The sequence below is a fragment of the Onychomys torridus genome, chromosome 8 (assembly GCF_903995425.1).
Source record: "Onychomys torridus chromosome 8, mOncTor1.1, whole genome shotgun sequence".
NCBI classification, from domain to species: Eukaryota; Metazoa; Chordata; class Mammalia; order Rodentia; family Cricetidae; genus Onychomys; species Onychomys torridus.
Window position 1 is genome coordinate 104,249,931 of NC_050450.1, and position 21,154 is coordinate 104,271,084.

The 21,154-nt window shown below is 51.7% G+C and overlaps 1 protein-coding gene across 1 annotated transcript in view; it reads right to left on the reverse strand.

The window, feature by feature from the left end:
- Positions 1-11,760: 11,760 nt before the first annotated feature.
- Positions 11,761-21,154, reverse strand: part of Qrich2 (glutamine rich 2) — a 27,626-nt gene continuing 18,232 nt past the window's right edge. Inside the window, exons 11-21 of the mRNA XM_036195333.1 lie at positions 17,252-17,506; positions 16,053-16,175; positions 15,870-15,944; positions 15,597-15,761; positions 15,343-15,464; positions 14,638-14,703; positions 14,281-14,382; positions 13,816-14,016; positions 13,421-13,556; positions 12,656-12,743; positions 11,761-11,981 (exon numbers count right to left, since the gene is read on the reverse strand). Coding sequence (XP_036051226.1) covers positions 11,761-11,981; positions 12,656-12,743; positions 13,421-13,556; positions 13,816-14,016; positions 14,281-14,382; positions 14,638-14,703; positions 15,343-15,464; positions 15,597-15,761; positions 15,870-15,944; positions 16,053-16,175; positions 17,252-17,506 — 1,554 coding nt within the window. The remainder of the gene's footprint in view (positions 11,982-12,655; positions 12,744-13,420; positions 13,557-13,815; positions 14,017-14,280; positions 14,383-14,637; positions 14,704-15,342; positions 15,465-15,596; positions 15,762-15,869; positions 15,945-16,052; positions 16,176-17,251; positions 17,507-21,154) is intronic.

Consider the following 21,154-nt stretch of genomic DNA (forward strand, 5'->3'; position numbering starts at 1 on the left):
TTACTCTGTAGTCTGGGCTGGCCTGGAACAAGCTATATACCCGAGGCTAACCTTGAACTCTTGGTAATCCTCCAGCTTCATCCTCCCGAGTGCCAGGATTACAGATGTGAGCCACCTTTTCCACAATCCATCTCTCTCCTACCCCTTTCTCCCTCCCCCATGCTCCCCTCTTCACCACATAATTACTTTTTATGTCCTTGAAAGTTACTGAAAACTTATTGTCTTTTTTTGTTTGTTTGTTTTTTGTTTCTTGAGACAGGGTTTCTCTGTGTAGTTTTGGTGCCTGTCCTGCATCTCGCTCTGTAGACCAGGCTGGCCTCGGACTCACAGAGATCCGCCTGCCTCTGACTCCCTAGTGCTAGGATTAAAGGTGTGCACCACCACTGCCTGGTACCTTATTGAGAAACTTAACATTTCTTTCTTTTCTAATGGGTCCTGGTCAATTTAAATTCCTTTCATGGACTTGGCTGGCCCACACTCGGGACCACCCTCCAAAGGGTGACATCACCCTCAAGGGTACTCAGGAGACAAAGGCAGGAAAATCATTGCAAGTTTGAGACCAATCAAGGCTACTCGTGAGGAGTGTGGCTAGCCGGGTGGCAGTGGCACATGCCTTTAGTCCTACCACTCCGGAAGCAGAGCCAGGTGGATCTCTCTGAGTTCGAGGACAGCCTGGTCTACAAAGCAAGTTACGGGACAGCCAGGACTATTACACAGAGAAACCCTGTCTTGAAAAAACAAAAACAAAAAAAACAAGGGTTGGGGATTTATCTCAGTGGTAGAGCACTTGCCTAGCAAGCGCAAGGCCCTGGGTTGATCCTCAGCTCAAAACAAACAAAACAAACAAACAAAACCTTTGACCTCAAACAAACAAAAAAACTTTTGACCTCCATATGCATATGCCCACACATGAATATGTACATACACACAATAAAATAATAAAACAAGTAATAAATTTTTTAAAAATCCCTTAATGGGGATGGATAGAGCTCAATGAATGAGTGATTGTCTACTATGAACTGGGCACTGGGTTCTAATCCTAGTGGGGTGTTTGAATGAGAACAGCGCACCCATAGGCTCATGTATTGCAATGTTTGGTTCCTAGTTGGTAGACTATTTAAGAAGAATTAGGAGGTGTGGTCTTGTTTGAGGAATTATGTTACTGGGATTGGACTTTGAGGTTTCCAAAGCCCACACCAGGCCCAGTCACACTCTCTTTTTGCCTCCATCTTGTGGATAAGATGTAAACCTTAGCTACTGCTTAAGCACCATGCCTGCCTGCTGCCTGCTGCCTGCCTGCCTGCTCCCGGCCATGATTACCGTGGACCCCCCCTCTGAAATGGTAAGTAAGCAATCCCCTGATTCTCTCTCTCTCTCTCTTTTAAGATTTATTTATTTATTATATATACAGTGTTCTGTCTACATTCATGCTTGCAGGCCAGAAGAGGGCACCAGATCTCATTACAGATGGTTGTGAGCCACCATGTGGTTGCTGGGAATTGAACTCAGGACCTCTGGAAGAGCAGCCAGTGCCCTTAACCGCTGAGCCATCTCTCCAGCCCCCAATGCTCTCTTTTATAAGCTGCCTTGGTCATGGTGTCTTTTCACAGCAATGGAACAATAACTAAGACACCTAGCATTGCAAAAAAAATCAAATAAAAAAATAAACATTATGACTATAATCGCAGAACTCATGAAACTGGGGCAGGAGGATTGCCAAAAGTTTGAGGCCAATTTGGTTTACATAATGAGTTCCAGAACAGACTGGTCTAAGACCAAGACTCTGACTGGACAGTGGTGGTACACACCTTTACTCCCAGCACTCAGGAGGCAGAGGCAGGTGGATCTCTGTGAGTTTGAGGCCAGCCTGGTCTACAGATTGAGTTCCAGAACAACCAAGGTACATAGAGAAACCCTGTTTCAAAAAACAAACAAACAAATAAATAAATAGAAATAAGTGAGTCAGTATCTTGTCATAATGGATACACCTGCAATCCCAGCATTTGGAAGGCAGAAGCAGGAGGATCAGAAGTTCAAATATACCCTCAGCTACATAGCAAAGTTCAAAGCAGGCCTACACAACATAAGAAACTGTCTTAAAATAAATCAACTAACAGGGTTATGGTGATGCATACATACCTTTAATCCCAGCATTCAGGAGGCAGAGGCAGGTGGATCTCTGTGAGTTCGAGGCCAGCCTGGTCTACAAAGTGAGTTCCAGGACAGCCAGGGCTGTTACACAGTGAAATCCTGTCTTAAAACCACACCCTGTCTCAAACCACCACCCCCCAAAAGAAAAGTAAGTTAACTAGCTACCTAGCTAACTAACTAGCTAATAATAAACTCCCAGATTCAGAGATAAGCAAAAGATCTTGAGTTTACACCATTGCCCAATAGCCTAGTTGTCTGTGAAATCAGTGACATATTTTGCTCATGTTCCCACACCCTTTCCTCCTTCACTTCACAGAAGTCATGTGACTGTTCTGGACAGAACAGAGTATGCTATATCTGAACTGAATGAAAGCTTCATAGGCTTTTGTGGTCTGTGGAGCAACTGCTTGACTCAACCTTAGCACGGAGGAATGGGAGAGGGGGAGGGATGACAAACACATAGGGCCAGCCCTGTGTCAATAAAACTTTATTTACAAAAACAGGCCCCAGGGCTTTAGCTTGCCAGCTTGGAAGCTGCCACATAAATGAAAAGAGTCCACAGTCTGGAAAATGATGTCACTGCCTGGAGGGTAGTTTTTCTTGACCCACTGACCTTAGCATGGGTGAGAAGTAAAACTGTATGACTGAGTTACCGCAACCTAGCTTAGTGTAACCTGGTGAGCCTGAGGAATCCTGGGACCAGTCTGACAACACTGGTGCTCTTTCCCCCAGAGAAAGGCAGGACCACCCCTCCATACCCAGAGCAGGTGCTTGCCAGCCCTGGTCTCTCCCAGCTCAATCTACTCCAGCACCCCACCTTCCCAACACATGCTTCAGATGGGTCGTTTTGAGCACCAGCCCCACTTGGGCTTGTTTATTTGCTGTTTCTGTGTGGACTGGGGCTCAAACTCCAGGGCCTCATGCTTGCGTCTTAAGCTCTTACCAACTGAGCCATCTCCCCAGCCCCCACTTTGGCTTTTGTTTTCATTTTTGTGCAAGTGTGTATTGTACCCTCTCACACCCCACCTCACTTCCCTCCCTCCCTCCCTCCTTCCCTCTCTCCTGTACCCTCTCACACCCCACCTCACTTCCCTCCCTCCCTCCCTCCCTCCCTCCTGTACCCTCTCACACCCCACCTCACTTCCCTCCCTCCCTCCCTCCCTCCCTCCCTCCCTCCCTCCCTCCCTCCCTCCCTCCCTCCCTCCTGTACCCTCTCACACCCCACCTCACTTCCCTCCCTCCCTCCCTCCCTCCCTCCCTCCCTCCCTCCCTCCTGTACCCCCTCCCGCTCCTGTCATCTCCTTGGTCCCCTGGACAATTGCACTTCTGCCTCCATTTATACATGTACGATGTTGTGCACCATACAACAATTTAGGAGCCACAAATAAGAGGCAACACACAGTACTTGTCCTGAAATTGACTTGCTTCATTTACAATTATGTCCAGTTTCCTGCAAATGATATAACTTTGTTCTTCTTTCTGGCTGACAGAAACTCCACTGTGCAGGGAGCCTGAGACATGATGGCTCAGAGGTTAAGAGCTCTTGTTTCAAACATGGTATGGACTCACTCACAAGTGAATTCTAGATAGAAAGCAAAGAACAATCAGACTACAACCCACAGAACAGGGAGGCTACGTAGCAGGGGGGACCCTAGGATGACTGTGGCTTATAATAAGTTTTAGTTTTACTCAATTATTGGGCATACCTCAATCAAACATTTCACTATTAGGATAAGAATTTATACTGTATCAAGCTGATAATAGAAAAATAAATAAATAAATAAAAATGGGGGAAAAAGTATAAAAAAAGCTCTTGTTTCTCTTTCAGGGGACCTGGGTTTGATTCTCAGCACCCACATAGTGGCTCACAGCTGCCTGTATCTCTAGTTTCATGGGATCCAATGCCCTCTCCCGACCTCTGTGGGCACCGGGCACACACGTGGTGCACAGGCATGTGGGGAAACATTCATACACATGGAAAAATAAGTATAAAAATAATTAATTCCACTGTACATGTACAGCACATCTTCCTTCACCTTTCCTTGGCGGTAGGACACCAAGATTGGGTCTATGACTCAGATGTTGTGAACAGTGCTGCAGTCAACATGGATATGCAAGTGTCTCTGATGTGTTGTCTTGGAGGTCCTTCCAGTAAATATCCAGGAGTGGCACAGCTGGATCTCCTTAGGTATTTGAGAAGAAGTCTTGCTATGTATCCTTGGCTAGCCTCTAAATTCATAGTGGTCCTCCTGCCTCGGGGCCTTGAGTACTGGGATTACAGGTGTATTCTACCAAGCGCAACTCCTAAATGGACCTTGCTTTGGTTTGTACTGTTCCTTCTTACAACCCAATTTCGGTTCCTTTATTTATTTACCCAGTCTATCTCCGTTTCATGCTCTGATGAACCTCCACAGACTATTTCCTTATGATGTATAATTGCTAGCTTGATAAGAATTGCCTCATGGAGTCATGAAAAAATTAAAAGCCAGCTCGTTCAGAGAGGTATCTACATGGTTTAGGGGTCTCCACTAAGCTCACCCACCAGGGTAGATGAGGGAGTAACTGAGTCTCATAATCGGCAGACAAAACTCACTGTTGTTTCTGGAAGGTATGCATATGTGGTCAAGAATTGAGAACTGGAGAATGATTGATGGGAATCTGAGCATCAAGACTGGTGAGGAAAGCTGGGTATGAATTTGGGAAGGGTCATTTCTGGGGACTGCTAAGGTGCCACCTTTAGACTTCTTAAACTGTGTTCGGTACAAAAGTACAAGCATGACTGTACAGTTCCTTACAGTGTGTGTGTGTGTGTGTGTGTGTGTGTGTGTGTGTGTGTGTGTGTGTGATGCCCATACTTTAGGTCTTTGTTTCTCGTATATATTTCTCTATTAATTTAGAAGATTCAGGAAAGAGCTAGTAGCAGGCTGGTTTGTAGTCTGTTCTCAGCAGACAGATGTTCTCATTGGGGAGCTGGAATGACTAGCTCTAGGCCTCTCCATTCCTTTCCTAAGGAGAGTCTGGCGCCTGAGCAGGAAGCTAGAGTCCTGCAGAGGAGGAGGAGACTGCCCCAGAGGCTGTTCATCAACACTCCCTTCATCTCCCTTCCCCTGTGGACTAAGACACACCTAGCAACCAGAGGTGGGGCTATCTTATCACCTGGCCGCCAGGTCCAGCACAGAGTGTCCAGACCACAGTGCTACTTTGGGGGAATGCCTTTAACTAGGCTGGGAGTGGTCTGGCCTTTGTCCTTTTGTGAGGCATGTGACAGTTTGTGGAAAACATAATCTGGTGTAAACCAGCATGGACTCATCGTGGGGGATTAGCCTTGGTTTTCTTGTCTTCAATAACACAGAAGAAAGGTGTTTCCTATCTTGTCAGTGCTATCTAGCGAGATTCCAACAGGCTTGAAAGTAGAATGTATTATTTAAGAGCAATCACAGAGTGAGTCTACGTACTGAGTTCGAGGACAGCCAAGGCTATGTCGTGAGCACAGCCTCTGGTTGTAGACACCAGTGTGGACTCGAATCTCAGCTTTGCCCCTGAAGTCAGTAAGTTCCAGACCAAGTAGAGCTTGAAAGACCCTGTCTTTGAAAAAAAAAAAGTTGGGAAGTATTAGAGGAAGGCACAGGCAGGAAAAGAGGGAGGGGAGGGAAGGGAAGAAGGAAGGAGCGTGGGAAGGAACTTCCTGGTGCACCCAACCTTGATCCTGTTCACTGTTACAGGGAAGGAGGGGGTGCTACCTGACCTTGGAGAGTTCTGGGTGTTCTTCAAGCGTTCGGCTTATTAAGTATCCGGCACCCTCAAACTGGAGCTGTTTGGGTCCCGGGCATAAGAGGTAGAAAGAAAGAAGAGCCTGGAATGCTACTGTGGGCTTCTAATCCCACCCAGCACTGGCATCAGATGTTCAAGGAAGGTTTTGGTTACCTAGTGAGTTCAAAGCCAGCCTGGTCTACAAGAAGACTGTCTCAAAAAACAAAGTAAAAACAAACAAACAAACAAATAAAAAAAGGTGGAGAGGAAGAAAAAAAAAAAAGAATAGCCAGGAACTTGAGGGTGCTGTAAAAATGAGGGTGACATTGCCAGCTCTCTACCCTTGGCTATCATTACCTAGAACAGCACCCCTCAGGACCACTGACTTCTAGCCTCCCCAGTAGATACCTCAGAGCCTTTGAGCCTCTGAAAACGCTTGCTTAAAAGAGACCCGCTTGAGCCCCACCGAAGTGAAAACTGGTAGGAAAGGAGGCATCAGAGCATGGTACTTCTTGTTACTGTGTGATCTCAGGCAGAATCCTTTCCTCCCATGAGCCTTAGCTGCCTCACCCAGGACATGTGATCCCTGGTGGTCCCCAGATGAAAATGAGAGGTGCCCAGCTCTCTGGAAATGCTTAGCACAGGGCTAAGGAGTGTTAAGGTCCAGCAACTGTGAGCCAGCTTTGGGGCTTGCTCACAGTAATGCTGTGTGTTATACACGCACTACACAAGGAAATAAAGACTCAGATTGGTTCTTTTTCTCAGCTGCCGTATCGTCGCTTGTTCTGTAGCCTTGCCATTGATGCAGTAGGGGTTTTGTTCTCTCTGAGGCTACCACCGTGTTTCATTTGTTATTAATGGGCATGGTTTTATTGCAGTGTTTCACTGGCCTTGTATTGTCCTCTCAGATTAAGATAATAACACCTTCAGTTAATAATACCTTGCATTTGATTTGCTTTCATCTCAAGAGCTCAAAGTCCTCTGCAAACATGACCTCATTCGTTCCTCCCTGGTCCAGGCACTCCTTCCGCTCCCAGCCACTCATCTTCAACCAGATTCAGAAGCCTAAGTATCGATTAAGCCCTTCCGCCTGCCGGGACTACAGATGACAGGCACAGCTCTGCAGCTCTCCAGTCTCCTCCTGGGATGACCTTTGCCCACAGAAGATCCTCTGAGCCCCAGTCCCTCTGCCATGCCCATTCCAGCTGTCCACAACTGTGTCCTGCACAGGGAAAACATTAGATAATCCTCAGAGATAAGTTGCCTTGATGTCCAAGAAATAACAGATTTGGCAGCTTCCAACTTTTACCTTCCTTGAGAGTTGGATTTGAATTCTCTACATAGCCCAGGCTAGCCTCCAACTCCTGATCCTCCTGCCTCAGCCTCCCAAATGCTGGAATTACAGGCCTTTATACACCACCACAGTGGGCGTGAGAACTTTTTAATTAAGGCCTGGACGCTCTAGGCATGTTCTCTTAAAATGTCTGTACCGAAGCTAGACCTTGCTACTCACCACCCTGGCAACCGTTTGACGCCTGTATGTGCTTGTGAAAACCTGGAGCTCTGGAGCTCACGATGACAGTGCTTCCTTGTTCTGGGGCAGCTTCTGGCCTGTGATTCCTGGCAGTGCAGGCTGCTGGCTGTTCCCTCTTATTTTCACCTTGCAATTACCTGGGAGCTAGGAGCTGGAAGCTGTACAGGTGCCACCCAGCCTCTACATACACATCTCTGCATCCAACCAAACTGTGCTAGAAAATATTCCAACAGAAAATTGTGTCTGTGCAGACTTTTTTCCCTTTTAAAACATGCACACACTTTTCTTCTTATTTTTGAGCAACACAGTACAACTATTTTAGTAGTGTTTATATTCTGTTAGTTATTACAGGGTGTTTTAGAAAGTATTTAAAATGTATGGGAGGCTGTGTAGGGTTATGTACAAATGCTATGCTATGTCATGCTAGGCTTTAAAAAGGAGTTGAGCGGTTGGGGATTTAGCTCAGTGGTAGAGCACTTGCCTAGCAACTGCAAGGCCCTGGGTTCCATCCTCAGCTCCACATTTAAAAAAAAAAAAAAGAAAAGAAAAGAAAAGGAGTTGAGCGTCCACAGATTTTGTTAGCTCTAGGGGACCCTGAAACATGGTTGTGGAAGGAAGACTATACTTGACTTCCCAACCACACTCATGGCTTCAGTCCATGAGAATTTTGGGGTGTCCAAGAATAATTATAGTGCTCCCATCCTCTCAAACAAACCGGCAAAGAAATGAAAGGAAATTAACTCATTCTAGTGCTCCAAGCGGTTTTGCTGTGTTCTTGCAGTCCAGGTAGATAGCCGGGGCTTCCTGCTTGCCAGAGGAGCTCTCCACCCCCGGCTTCCCTCCTGGCTGTACTTCATCAGTATGTAAACATCACATCGGCTGTAACCTTACCCTTCTGTATAGTCTTTTCAAAAAGGGTCAAGTTCCTCTACATGGAAAACTGAGTCCTTTATGCAAAACAAAAGCAGGGCTGACAAGCGATTTGGTGAGAAGAGGCGCTTGCTGTCAAGCCTGTTGGCCTGAGTTTGATTTTTCAGACCCACACCGTGGAAAGAGAGACCCAACTCCCATGCACCTGCCTCCCACAGGTAAGTAAGTAGAAACAGAGCTTGCTTTCTTCTTAGTGTCTTTCTGTTTTGCACACCCCTAACTAGTTAAAATGTACTCTGTAATTAGTTCTGATGAAAAACAGTGTAAGTCTTCCTGAACCAGAAGCCCTAACAGTAAATCCCTAGTCCAGTCCTCCAGAGCGGGAAGGGAAGCATTCCAGGCCCCCTCCCTACATACAGAACCTCGGATGTGGGAGGCTTTTACTTTACAATGTGTACTATAAGCCAAGCTCATCATCCCACGTACCTTAAGTCATCTTTGGGTCACTTTAATACCCAATACAATGTAAATTCTATACGAAAAAATATATATCAATACACTGTTGATCAGTGGATAATAAATGACAAGGGAAAAAAGTCTTCATGCTGAAACCAGATACATTCTTTTCAAGCACTGGGTTGTTTTTGTTTTTGTTGTTGTTGTTTTCGGGACAGGGTTTCTCTGTGTAACAGCCCTGGCTGTCCTGGAACTCACTTTGTAGACCAGACTGGCCTCCAACCAACGGAACCGCCTGCCTCTGCCTCCCAAATGCTGGGATTAAAGGCACCACCACCATCTGGCAAAGCACTGGGTTTTTAAACCCTGAGACTGACTCATACAAAGCATGCCCTGCTCCTTTCTTTCTTTGGTGGTGGTGGTGGTGGTGGTGGTGGTGGTGGTGTGTGTATGTGTGTATGTGTGTGTGTGTGTGTGTGTGTGTGTGTGTGTGTGTGGTGTGTTTGGCTTTTTTGAGACAGTTTCTCTATGTAGCCTTGGCTGTCCTATGTATAGGCAAGGCTGGTTGGTCTCAAGAGAGGCCTGCCTCCCCCAATGAGTGCTGAGTGCTGGAACTAAAAGCTTGCGTTATCACGCCCGGCTCTTTTGTTGATGGTGGTGTTTTTGTTTTGTTTTGTTTTGTTTTCCTTTTTTGGAATAGAACCCAGGACCTCACGCTATGCGTTGTGTTTCAAAAGTTCTCTCTTTTTATAAAGTGAGACTATTTAGAAGCCATTTAAAATTTAAATACTCTTGAGAGTCGAGTAGCTGCAAAGGTTGTGTGTTTTCTATTTTGATCATTCTGTTTCCCGAGATGACCACATCTTTCAGAGGAAATGAGTCAAAGCCACTCAGTCTTGCTTTTCCAGCTGAGCATGTTCAGTTTCAATGAAGTAATGAATGAACTTGGTCAGCACCACCCCCACGCCTACAACAGCAAACACAGGGGACCTCCACCAATCAGCGCGCACTCAAGGTTTTCGAGTTGAGTTCAAACAGGCCTACGGTAGGCCAATCAGCCCTTCAGGCCCCGCCCCCCGACGTCGGTCCCAGCCAACCACCAACCCGGAGGAGCCAAAACACAGATGCCGGCCAATGCCAGGGCGCCCCCGCGGCGCCGGCCCCGCCAATGGGCGCGGCCGTGAGAGAAGAGAAACAGAGCGGCCGGGCCCGCCGCAGGATTCGAATCGAACGTCCGTGTGGGAGCCGGCGGCCGGTCGGGCGGCGCGTGGGCCAATCAGCGGCGGCGGCTCGCGGCCCCCGAACGTTGGGCCCGACGGCCCCGCCCCGCGCTGTTGTTTGCGGCGTCGGCGCGGCCGCGCGAGCCGGACCACAACATTCGCCGGGCGGCGGCGGCGGCGGCGGCTGCGGAGCTGCGAGCGCGAGCCCGGGGCGGCCGCCCAGCGCCATGTCGGTGAACACGGACGAGCTGCGGCACCAGGTCATGATCAACCAGTTCGTGCTGGCCGCGGGCTGCGCGGCCGACCAGGCGCAGCAGCTGCTGCAGGCGGCGCACTGGCAGTTCGAGGTGAGCGTGGGGCCCGGGCTGAGCCGGGAGGTGGTCGGGGTGTACGGGGCGCGCGTGGGCCGCGGCGGGGAGGCCGGGGCGGCCAGGCCTCGCTCACGCCGCCGCGTCCCATGTTTGTCCGCAGACCGCCCTGAGCACGTTCTTCCAAGAGAGCAACATTCCCAACAGCCACCACCACCCGCAGATGGTAAGTGCCCCCTCGGGGCCGCGGAGGGGGCGCCGGGTCCGGCAGGTCGCTGTCAGCGCACCGGTGACAGCCATGTTGCCGGGGAGCGCCGCGCCGCGAATGTAAACAAAGAGCCAAAATGTCTTCCAGGAAAGAGCGCTCCCAGGCCGGCGCTGGCTCGCCCAACTCTGGGACCCGCCTCCAGCCTCCTGGATCTGGGCCTGAGGCCCTGCGCCGGGCGTCGTGCCCTGGGCCTAGGGGCCCTGGTGTTGGGGAGGTGGGGGTGGAGGGGAGGAGAAATACATGGCCCCCAGTACAAGCAGGGACTGGAGAGTCCGATGGCAGAGGATGGGGAAGGGACTCGATGATAACCAGACCTCTAGGGAGCCCAGGGAAGGGCGACTGAAGTAGGGATTTTGTGGTTGATGCAGTGTGCGCATATTGCGGCGCGCCCGGGCACGCGTGTACACACACGCACACGCACGCGTGTGTACACACACACACCACCCCCACCTCCAGTGCTGCAGGAAGCAGGGAAGGCATAGATCCACCCTGGCTTCCGGAAAGCCCAGCTCTGCCCACAAAGGTGGAATGGCCTTTCCAGAGCTTTGGTCAAGATCCTTGGGGCTCCTGGAAGCATTCACAAAACACTGTGTGTAGGCTGCTCGCAAGCCTCCCTGCCTCTTAGGGCTGCTGATGCTGCACACATACACACCCATGTCAGGTAGGGGGAGAGACTGACTTGGTCACCTGGTGGTGTGGGTCCTAGCCTCACATTCTAGCAAGGACCACAGGCCTTCTGTGGTAGAACCCAGAGGCCCCTAGCCCCTTGGCCTTCTATCTAGTCTAGCTTTTCAGGGGAGACCAGAGCTCTAGGGGCCTTCCAGAGCAGAGGATACCTACAGGCTAGGATCAGGTGGCGGGGGTGGGAGGGGGTGGAAGGGGGTGGAAGGGGGAGGGTAGTTGGAAGGGAGTAGTCATATCCTAGGGCCACAGCCTGGCTCTTAGTGCATTTGTGTGTCTGAGCAGGGAACACCTTGGTCCTGGAGCCAGAGAGCTGTATGCATCTCTGTCCCTGTGTCCTCTTATGTGGGGTAGGACAGCAACAGTGTCCTCCTCAGAGACCCAGCACACAGCAAACCTTCCACAGCTGGGTTTTGGCAGTTCTCCCTCCCATCTCGCCCCTTAGCTCCCTGGTCCTGCTGTCTCCAGCCTGGGCTGGAAGGGAGGGCTGTCCGGAGGGAAGGCAAGGCATGGGCATAGCGTTCAGGCTGCCACAAGGAAGCTACCTGAATTGCTGCCAGCCGTCTGTGCACTCTGAGGCCGAGAGGGCGGCAGGCCGCTGTTGTCCAGGGATGGCTGTCTGTGCATGTGGGGCCGGGCATGCTGGGCCTGCTGCAGCTGCTGGAACTGCTGCAGCTGCTGGTACTGCTGTAGCTGCTGCAGCTGCTGCAGCTGCTTCGACTTGTGCTTTGCCATTCCTGGGGTGAGGAGGGAGGGAGGGCCAGCACCCAGGGGTCAGTGCCAAGTGAGCTGTGGGAACCCAAGTCCACGAGGGGCCAGCTGGGGTGGGATCCTTGACAGGCTCAACTAGTGGTGGCTACACCCCTTAGAAACTCTTGGTTCGTCACACATCCACCTGCCCGTCGGTCTGTTCATCCATGCGCCCACCCACCCAGGTTCTCTGAGGACTTGTACACATCAGCCTGTGCAGGGACTGAGTGAGTTCTGGCCCAGGCTGGTGGTTCAGGAAGAAGATAATAGAGAAGGCCTAAGGCATGATGGGAAGTAATCAGCCATATGCTTCTGGTATGAAGTGGAAGTGGGCCTTCAGGAGCCTTGGTGTTGGAATAAGGGCCCTTTGCTGAGTTTTGAAAAGTCAGTTAGGACTTGGCCGCACTGATCCAGGGAGCTGAGGTGGAGGCAGGAGAGCTCCGCTGTGGTGGTGTGAGGGGGAGGGCCAGCAAGAAAGGACAGAGCCTTCGCGGAGACTGGGTCTGGCTGCTGCTCTCCACCAGAGAGCAGCCACCTGGCTTCAGGGAGGAGAGAGAAAAGTGCTCAGGGCCCAGGGGCCCAAGACATGCCTGTACCGAGAGAGACAAATGTCCTTTAGAACCCAAGCAAGAACCCCGAAGGAGCTCCAGGCGATCCGGAAGCTCACCATCTTTCCCTAGGATGCCTGGCAACCTTGTATCCATTCGTCCCTTGTAGATGTGTCCATCAAGGCCCAAGATGTCGACCTCATCATGCTGTAGAGGGATACACATATCCATTATCATTGCAACATTCCGAGTCTCCTCCTGGGAGGCGTAGAGTGCAGATGCTGTCAGCCAACAGTGCTCAGAACCCTCCCTGGGAACTGAGGCCTGGGCCACATGCCTGGAATTCTGGCTTTGGGGAGACTGAGGCAGCAGGCTTCCCACTGACCTCAAGGCCAGTCTGGGAGATAAAGCCAGTACCAGCCCAGGCAGGACTAGAAAAAGCACGGCCCAGTGGCAAAAAAGCAAGACCCCTGCGTGGGAGTCTGGGCTAAGTGCAAGTGAATGGTGTTTTGAGGCCCGGCGGAGGGGCAACAGTATAGTGTCTGGGAGATAGGTGGGCAAGGATGGCAGTCGGCTCAGCAGAGAGCTTGGGGCTTGAAGTGGGCAAGAACTGTACATCCTAGCTATTTGGGGAGGCTGAGGCAGAAGGATCCTGAGTTCAAGGCCTGCCTGAGGACTTGGTAAGACTGTGTCTCAAAAATAAAAGGTGAACAGAGGTCGGGGAGATGGCTCCGCGGTAAAGGGCTCGCCTAGGGGTCGCTAGGACAGCAAGGAAGGAAAGAAAGCTAGAGGGGCTCAAAGAAGAGGGTCTAATGATGGGCTCTGGGTGTTCTTCCAGAAGGGGCATGGCAGGGCTAGCCTCCCCATGGCTGCTCCCATCAGACCTTCATGGCAATCTGGATCTCCTCCAGTGGGGACAGGTGCTGTGGGCGGTTTCGGCGGTAAGGGTAGGTGAGGGTGTGGCTGCCGCCACAGCGACGGGGCACAGTTGAGTAGGTATAATCCGCCGTGTCTACTCCCCTGGGATGCAGACACAGGGGAGTCACTAGGAGTGTTACGTGGGACAGGCAGGTTAAGCCTGAGGCCACACACACCACACACATGCATATGCACCACTCTTACACACACACTGTCATACATACACTCTCACCCTACGCTCCACCCCCACCCCTTCCCACCTCTAGCAATGGGGTGAGGCAGTTGCTCTTACACCCTGGGTGAATAGAAGCCACGCTTGGTCACCAGGGACCTGTGTGACCCTGGACTCTTGTCCTCCTACCGTTTGTAGCATGGGTGGCTAAGGCACTGGGCATGTAGCAGCTCTCGGATCATCTGGCTGCTGGCCTTCACAGAGCCTCCGAAGTGGATCTGCACCTTCTCGATGTCCATCAGCATCTTGGAGTGCATGCTGCGCAGGCGCCCCACGCTCCTCTCCATCTGTGACAGATCACCTCGAGCAAAGCTGCTGCCCAGCTTCAGGCTGTGAGACCAGGGCAGAGGGAAGGAGGTCGACCCGGGGTCAGACAGAGCTCTGGAGGAGGTACTTTTTTCTCCTGGACCTTGTGTTCACACTACCTTTGCCTCCAGAACCCTGTTCTGTAGGACCTTGACTGAGGGCTGAGGGCCACTAGGCATCCTGATCCTCGGCAGAGGCCCTCAGTAGTACTCCCAGGGTGCCCTCTGGAGCCATCTTGGTCCCCTCCCAGCCCACCCCTACCCTGCCCAGGACCCCACAGCCCCATACTTGCGGCTCTGCTGTCGGACCTGTTCTAGCTCGAACACAGTATAAGGCCGGACAGAACGGTGCCCCGGCATGCTGGGAACTATAGGGGTCATGGAGATGACTCTAGGCAGGGACAGAGGAAGGGGAGAGGAGGGTGTGAAAAATCCCACCTCTCAGCAACACCAGCCACCCACTGCCATGTTCTGAGGAACGTTCTTAACTGCTCAGTGTGGGCCCCTAGAAAGGCCCCTAGACCCGGGATGAGGTAAGATGAGTGGGACAGGGAGACACCCCCACCCTGGCCTTCTCTCTACCCAAGATGCTGTGAGCACCAGACTCCAGCGATCCTGCACGTGGCCCAGTGGTGTAGGCACTCACTGTCCAGTCACAGCTGTCTCCAAGGGACGGTCACAGGACAGGCAGTGGAAATGAGCCAAGAGCTGCCTGTCAGGAACAGGATATAGCATAGCAGGTGAGATCCAGAGTGTTAGGCCCTCTTATGGGACGGGCCTGCTGGCAGCTCAGGCCACAAGGTGGCAGATCCTGCCCTACTTCCTGGGCATTCACCTGGTCCTAACCATCCCATCCAAGCACACATCCTGCTGGAGCAGCCATCCAACTCAGTAGCTTGTGTGTGCCTCTGGTGCCCCCTGGTGGCCATGAGTGGGATTTCCCTAGCCAAGTTCCCCAGGGGCATCTTGGTCATCTTTATGCCCCAGAACTGCAGTATAGCACGATCCAACCCCGAGAGCCTTCTACCTCCCTACTGCCTTTCTCCACCATTAGCTGAAGGAGCTGACCAAGTTTTTTTGGGGGGTGTTTTGAGACAGAGTGTCTCTGTGTAGCAGCCCTAACTGTCCTGGAACTCACTTGGTAGACCAGGCTGAACTTGAACTCACAGAGATCCTCCTGCCTCTGCCTCCCGAGTGCTGAGATTAAAGGTGTGCGCCACCAGGCCCTGCTAGCTAGTCAACTCTAAAATGCAGCCCTTCCACTGACTGTCAGTTAGGGGCAGAATAGGCCCTCTGGGGCTGCCCAGCCAGCTTGGCACCTCCAGGTTCCCCGCTGTCTTCCTGGTCTCACCTCCGCATGGCAGCCGCCTCGTCTGCCTGGTAGAGTGGAGAGCGCTCTTTGAGCTGCTGCCGCAGCGATTTCCAGCGATCCTCCAGCATCTGCTTCACTGGGTCCAGCTCCAGGCGGTCCAGCTGGGAGATGGGCACCAGGTGAGCTTAAGGCAGCAGGTAGGTGCAGGGAGGGATCTAGCCTTGGAGAAAGTGGTGGTGTCTGATGGCAGGGGAGAGCAGCCTAGCCTGCCCTGCAGCTTCCCCTGCCCTCACCTTGCTGTCCATCTCTGCCAGGAGCTTGTCCACAAGTTTCTGCCAGTCCTGCTCCTGGCCACTCATCTTGGCCACCAGCTCCTGCATCATGTGGTTCAGCTGCTCTGTGGTAGCATCAAATTGGATGCGGCTCACTTTGGATGCCAGAGCACTCTTGTCCGCTTTCTGCATGAGAGAAGAGCATGGGGTAAGAGTATTCCTCCATTCCTTCTGTTAGCTCCATACCCGCTGGCTGGGGAGGAGATGGAGAGGCTCCTGGGATCTGGTGCTCACTACGTCAATCTCCATCTCCAGATGATCTCGGTCAGCCTTTTCCTTATCCAGTCTCTCTATTCCCTGGTACAGCACCTGGGGACCCACAGAACAGAGACAAGGAAGAGTCAGCAATGCTGAGTGGCAGGTGTGGGCAGGGTTGATGAGCCCCATCCCTACCCCAGGCACCCTGTGGCTGCTCACTTCAATGTCTTTCTGCTTCTGCCGATGGTCCTCAATGAGATTGCTGGTAGTGACGTTGAGCTTCTCACAGTCACCCTGGACCTGCAGGATGGCACTCTGCACGTGGCCCAGCAGCTCCTCATCCTGTAGCAGTGACAGGGCGGCTCTTGGGAGGCTGCTGAGCCACCTCATAGCAGTCCCCTTTAGTCCCCATAAGCAGTAGGCTGCCTTTAGAACTACGACCAAAAGTCAGGTGTGGTTGTGCCAGCCAGACTTCTCAACACTAGGAAGCTAAGTTTGGGAGTTCCAGTAGAGTCTGGGCTGTGTAGTGGGACTCTAACAGACAAGGACGGAGCTTGGGAGAGGGCCCCACGTGAAAAGGGATTTGTCGCTAAGCCTGGAGAGCTGACTTCAATCCCCAGGACCTACCTGGTGGACAGAAAGAACTGACTCCTGCAAGGATTCCATGATCCGGACATGTGCGTGCATGCGTGTGCATGTGTGTGTGTGCATGTATGTGTGTGTGCGATAAACTCATGTTAAAAACAAAACAAAACAAAAACCACCACCCAACGTACATGCTCACTTCAAAGCCACCTGGCTTTCTCCAGTGGCATTCACTGACAGCTGTATCCCTCAACTGGAGGCAGTCACCAATCCCCCACATATTGATGGACTGGCATCAGTGGTCTTTGGAGTCATCAGAGAGGTGACTGAGGCTCAGATGTACTATGTTGTCCCATGATCCCTGAGAGGTGAGATGTGGGCAGCGATATGAACTGTGTCTGAATCCCTGAGTTCAAGAGCAGAAACCAGGATCTGGTGGTGACCCCCAACCCAGCAGCAAGTTTTCCCTCGAGGGGAAGTCTAGAAACTAGTGTTGGAAACACTGGCAGTTGAGGGGAGCTGTGCCCTGCAGCTCTAACGGTGTCCCTGTGTCCCACAGTGGGTACTGTTCCATCCTTGGTCAGCCAGCGCCATCCCACCCACTGAGCCCACCCTCCCCATCCTCTGCTATCTCAAAGGCCAGCCCTGCTGCTGCCTTCACTGTGGCCTGTGTAAGGACCAAGGTCTTGTGTGGGATCTGGCTAGAGAGCTCCACCGTGGGGAGGGACCTGACCCTCAAGCTCTTACACTGGCTTCTGTGGGCCCCTGGGAAGGCAGCCCTCTACCAGGGGCCACCTTTAGCCACCCTGTGAGAGAGCTGAGCAGAGACTTGCCTGGCTCTGCAGCTTGGCCTTCTTGGAAGGCCTGGAGGCAGCCAGGCCGCTGACCATGTCCTGCAGCTGCTCGTAACGCTGTACCAGCAGACTGACTTGGTGGCTCACATCCAGACTGCAGGCTGGACAGGTGGCCTCGGGGTCGATCTGGCCAGGCACCAGGGTGCTAGTGGACTTGTGTGGGGTTATGCTCATGGATAGCAGCGTGGAGGAGGAGCTCAGCATGCTTTCGATGATGGTTCTGAGCTTGTCCAGCTGGTGCAGGACAGACATGAAGGGGAAGGAAGAGCGGTCAAAACCACATCTAACCACCGGTGTGACACATTCTACCTCACCCCTGCTATGACACACGACAGTTGCTGCTTCCTCAGCACCTTGCAGAGGATACTGCATACAGTAGACAGTTGAGCTCTACCCATCAAAATAGTTTCTCAAATACCTTTTCTGCCAGCGCGCAGCGTTAATGACGGAGAAGGCACCTGTGTTTGTGGGGAGTTTCTCCAGCCAGTCTATGGGTCCAGTGTAAGGACACAGCTTCTGTAGCTCAGTCCTAAAAGGATGTTCTCACAGGGCTCTCTGATGGTGCAAAGCTCTTTCAGCACCGGGAGCGTGAACATGCCCTCACTCACTCAGGATGTCAACTTTTCACGGTAAAGGAGTGTGAAAAGTACAAACACAGCTGCATGGATCTCTCGGGGTGTGAAGGTGCAAGTTCCTTCCAGGAAGAGCCGTTCAGCCTGGCCCTCCTGCTTGCCTCTTCTCTCCATGGTCTTAGCTTGTTACCGCCAACGACTGGTCCTGGGTGGCCAGCTGGAGTCAAGAGCAACCCCCCTGGACCTGCTAAGGATGCTGTCCAGCTCCACAAAGGGGCGCCATCCCCTTCCTAGTGGGCATGCTGCAGAGCTTAGGGAAGATATCTGAGACTGCGTGAGAGACAAGTTGCTGGATGACAGAAGGGAAGGGAGCTATGCACACCCGGAAGTGAGGAAGAAGAAAGACACACATGTGTAGAAAGCCAGGCCCGGGACGGCAGAGCGAGCTGCCTGCCTCAGATCACCCTAGCCTGGGAGTCGGCTCTCTAGCCCTTTGCAGGCAGCATGCAACACATTGCCTGTTTGTTCTGGGCCCACACAGTAGGAGCTTGCTAAGGAAGGGTCCTGAGCTAAGGCCAGAGGAGCAGATGGCGGCTGTGAGGATAGGAAAAAGCAGACGGTTCTCTCTCTCAGAGTCAATCCCCAGAAAAGCTGGCTGTCTCGATGGAACTTTCAAGAATTAAAAAGTGGATCTCACCCAGCAGTGGTGGTGCACACCTTTAATCCCAGCACTCAGGAGGCAGAGCCAGGCGGATCTCTGTGAGTTCGAGGCCAGCCTGGGCTACAGAGTGAGATCCAGGACAGGCACCAAAAACTACATGGAGAAACCCTGTCTCAAAAGACAATAAAACAAAACTTTTTTGTTGTTGTTTTGTTTTGTTTTGTTTCGAGACAGGGTCTCTCTGTGTAGCTTTGCGCCTTTCCTGGGACTTGCTTTGGAGACCAGGCTGAACAATGTTTTTTAAAGTGTATCTCTGGGAAATGAGTACCAGGAGGACAGAACAGTGTATGTGTGTCGGGAGGAAGGCAGGAAGGCCAGGTAGCAAAGCCTGGCGATGCAGGTGGTGCAGAGGTGGAACCTCCTAGAAGGGATGGTAGGGTACCAGGAGCCTGGTTATGGAGCGCTTGCTTAGGAGCCTAGGTTCCATCCCAGCACTGCAAAACACAAAAGGAGGTGGGGTGGGACGGGCCGGTTCTCTGTACCTCCTGTGAACTGGCGGGTGACCTGCGATTCTCTGAACCTCTACCTGCCTCTACAAGACAACCAGCTTGGGGTTACGAAGGAACTTGGGAAAGGGGGAGATTGGGAGTGTAGCACAGTGAGAACATGTAAGGCACTGGGTTTCATCTTTCCAGCACCATGCGTGCACAGGTACACAGGATGGCCACCATAATAGGTACAGGAGAAGGTTTCAGCATCACTGATTACTGGGCAAATGTAAATGCAAACCACACGAACACCTCACACCCACCAGAATGCAGGTAGCTTTCCAAAAGGAGAGAAGAGGGGCTGGGGAGATGGCTCAGCAGCTCAGAGCACTGGCTGCTCTCAAAGACACTCAGGATTGGTTCCCAGCACCCACATGATGACTCACAGTGACCTTTAACTCCAATTCCAGGAGATCTAACACCTCCTTCTGGACTCCATGGGCATCTGTACTCACATGTGCATACACCCACAATACACACACATACACACACACACACACACATGCATAATTAAAGGTAAATATAATAAATCTGAAAAAAGAAAAGGATTCATGTTTGTGAACATCTGGAGAAACTGCAATCTTCAACCTCTGCTGGTGGGAGTTCATATGGTACAGCTGCCTGTCTGTCAGCTCCTCAAATGGTAGGTCATCACATCACCCAGAGCTTCCATTCTAGGGTCCATGCCCAAGAGGAAAGAAGACACATTCACACAAATCTGCCCAGCCAGAATGGAATTTTTTTTTTTTTTCTCAGACAGGGTTTCTCTGTGTAACATTCTTAGCTTTCCTAGAACTCACTCTGTAGACCAGGCTGGCCTTGAACTCACAGAGATCCACCTGTCTCTGCCTCCTGAGTGCTACCACCACCTGGCCCAGAATGGAATATTTTGGAGTCACAATAAAAGTGGATGCTGGGAGGCAGGCTTCGGTGGTGCACGCCTTTAATCCCAGCATTCGGGAGGCAGAGGCAGGCAGATCTCTGTGTTCAAAGCCAGCCTGGTCTACAGAGTGAGTTCCAGGACAGCCAGGGCTACACAAAAAGACTGAGGAAAGGGCTGGAGAGATGGCTCAGAGGTTAAGAGCACCGACTGGTCTTCCGGAGGTCTTGAGTTCAATTCCCAGCACCTACATGGTGGCTCACAACCATCTGTAATGAGATCTGGTGCCCTCTTCTGGCCTTCATGGATGCATGCAGGCAGAACACTGTATACATAATAAATAAATAAATCTTTTCTTTCTTTCTTTCTTTCTTTTTTTTTTTTTCCTGAGACAGGGTTTCTCTGTGTAGCTTTGCGCCTTTCCTGGAACTCACTTGGTAGCCCAGGCTGACCTCAAACTCACAGAGATCCATCTGGCTCTGCTTCCTGAGTGCTGGGATTAAAGGCGTGCACCACCACCTGGCTAATAAATAAATCTTGAAAAAAAAAAAAAAAAAAACGGGAAAAAATGGATGCTGGGCTCCACACAGTGGCTCCCAACCATCTCTAACGCCAGATCCCCTGAGGTCCTTTTCTGGACTCTGAGGGTACTGTATGCATCTGTACTGTATGTATGCACACTTCTATACATGAGGACCAACGACTCAAAAGGTAAAAGTAAACTGATAAAGATGAAAAATAAAGGGCTGGAGAGATGGCCCGGTGACTGAGAGCACGTTCTCCTGAGTTTATTTCCCAGCACCCAGGCGGCTCCAGGAATCCAATGCCGCTACACTCCCTGGGCAGCACCCCCCACACACACACACACAAAGGGTACACACATCACTAAAGGAATCCAATGCCGCTACACTCCCTGGGCAGCACCCCCCCCACACAACACACACAAAGGGTACACACATCACTAAAGGAATCCAATGCCGCTACACTCCCTGGACAGCACCCCCCCACACACACACACACAAAGGGTACACACATCACTAAAGGAATCCAATGCCGCTACACTCCCTGAACAGCACCCCCCCCCACACACACACACAAAGGGTACACACATCACTAAAGGAATCCAATGCTGCTACACTCCCTGGGCAGCACCCCCACACACACACACACACAAAGGGTACACACGTCACTAAAGGAATCCAATGCTGCTACACTCCACTG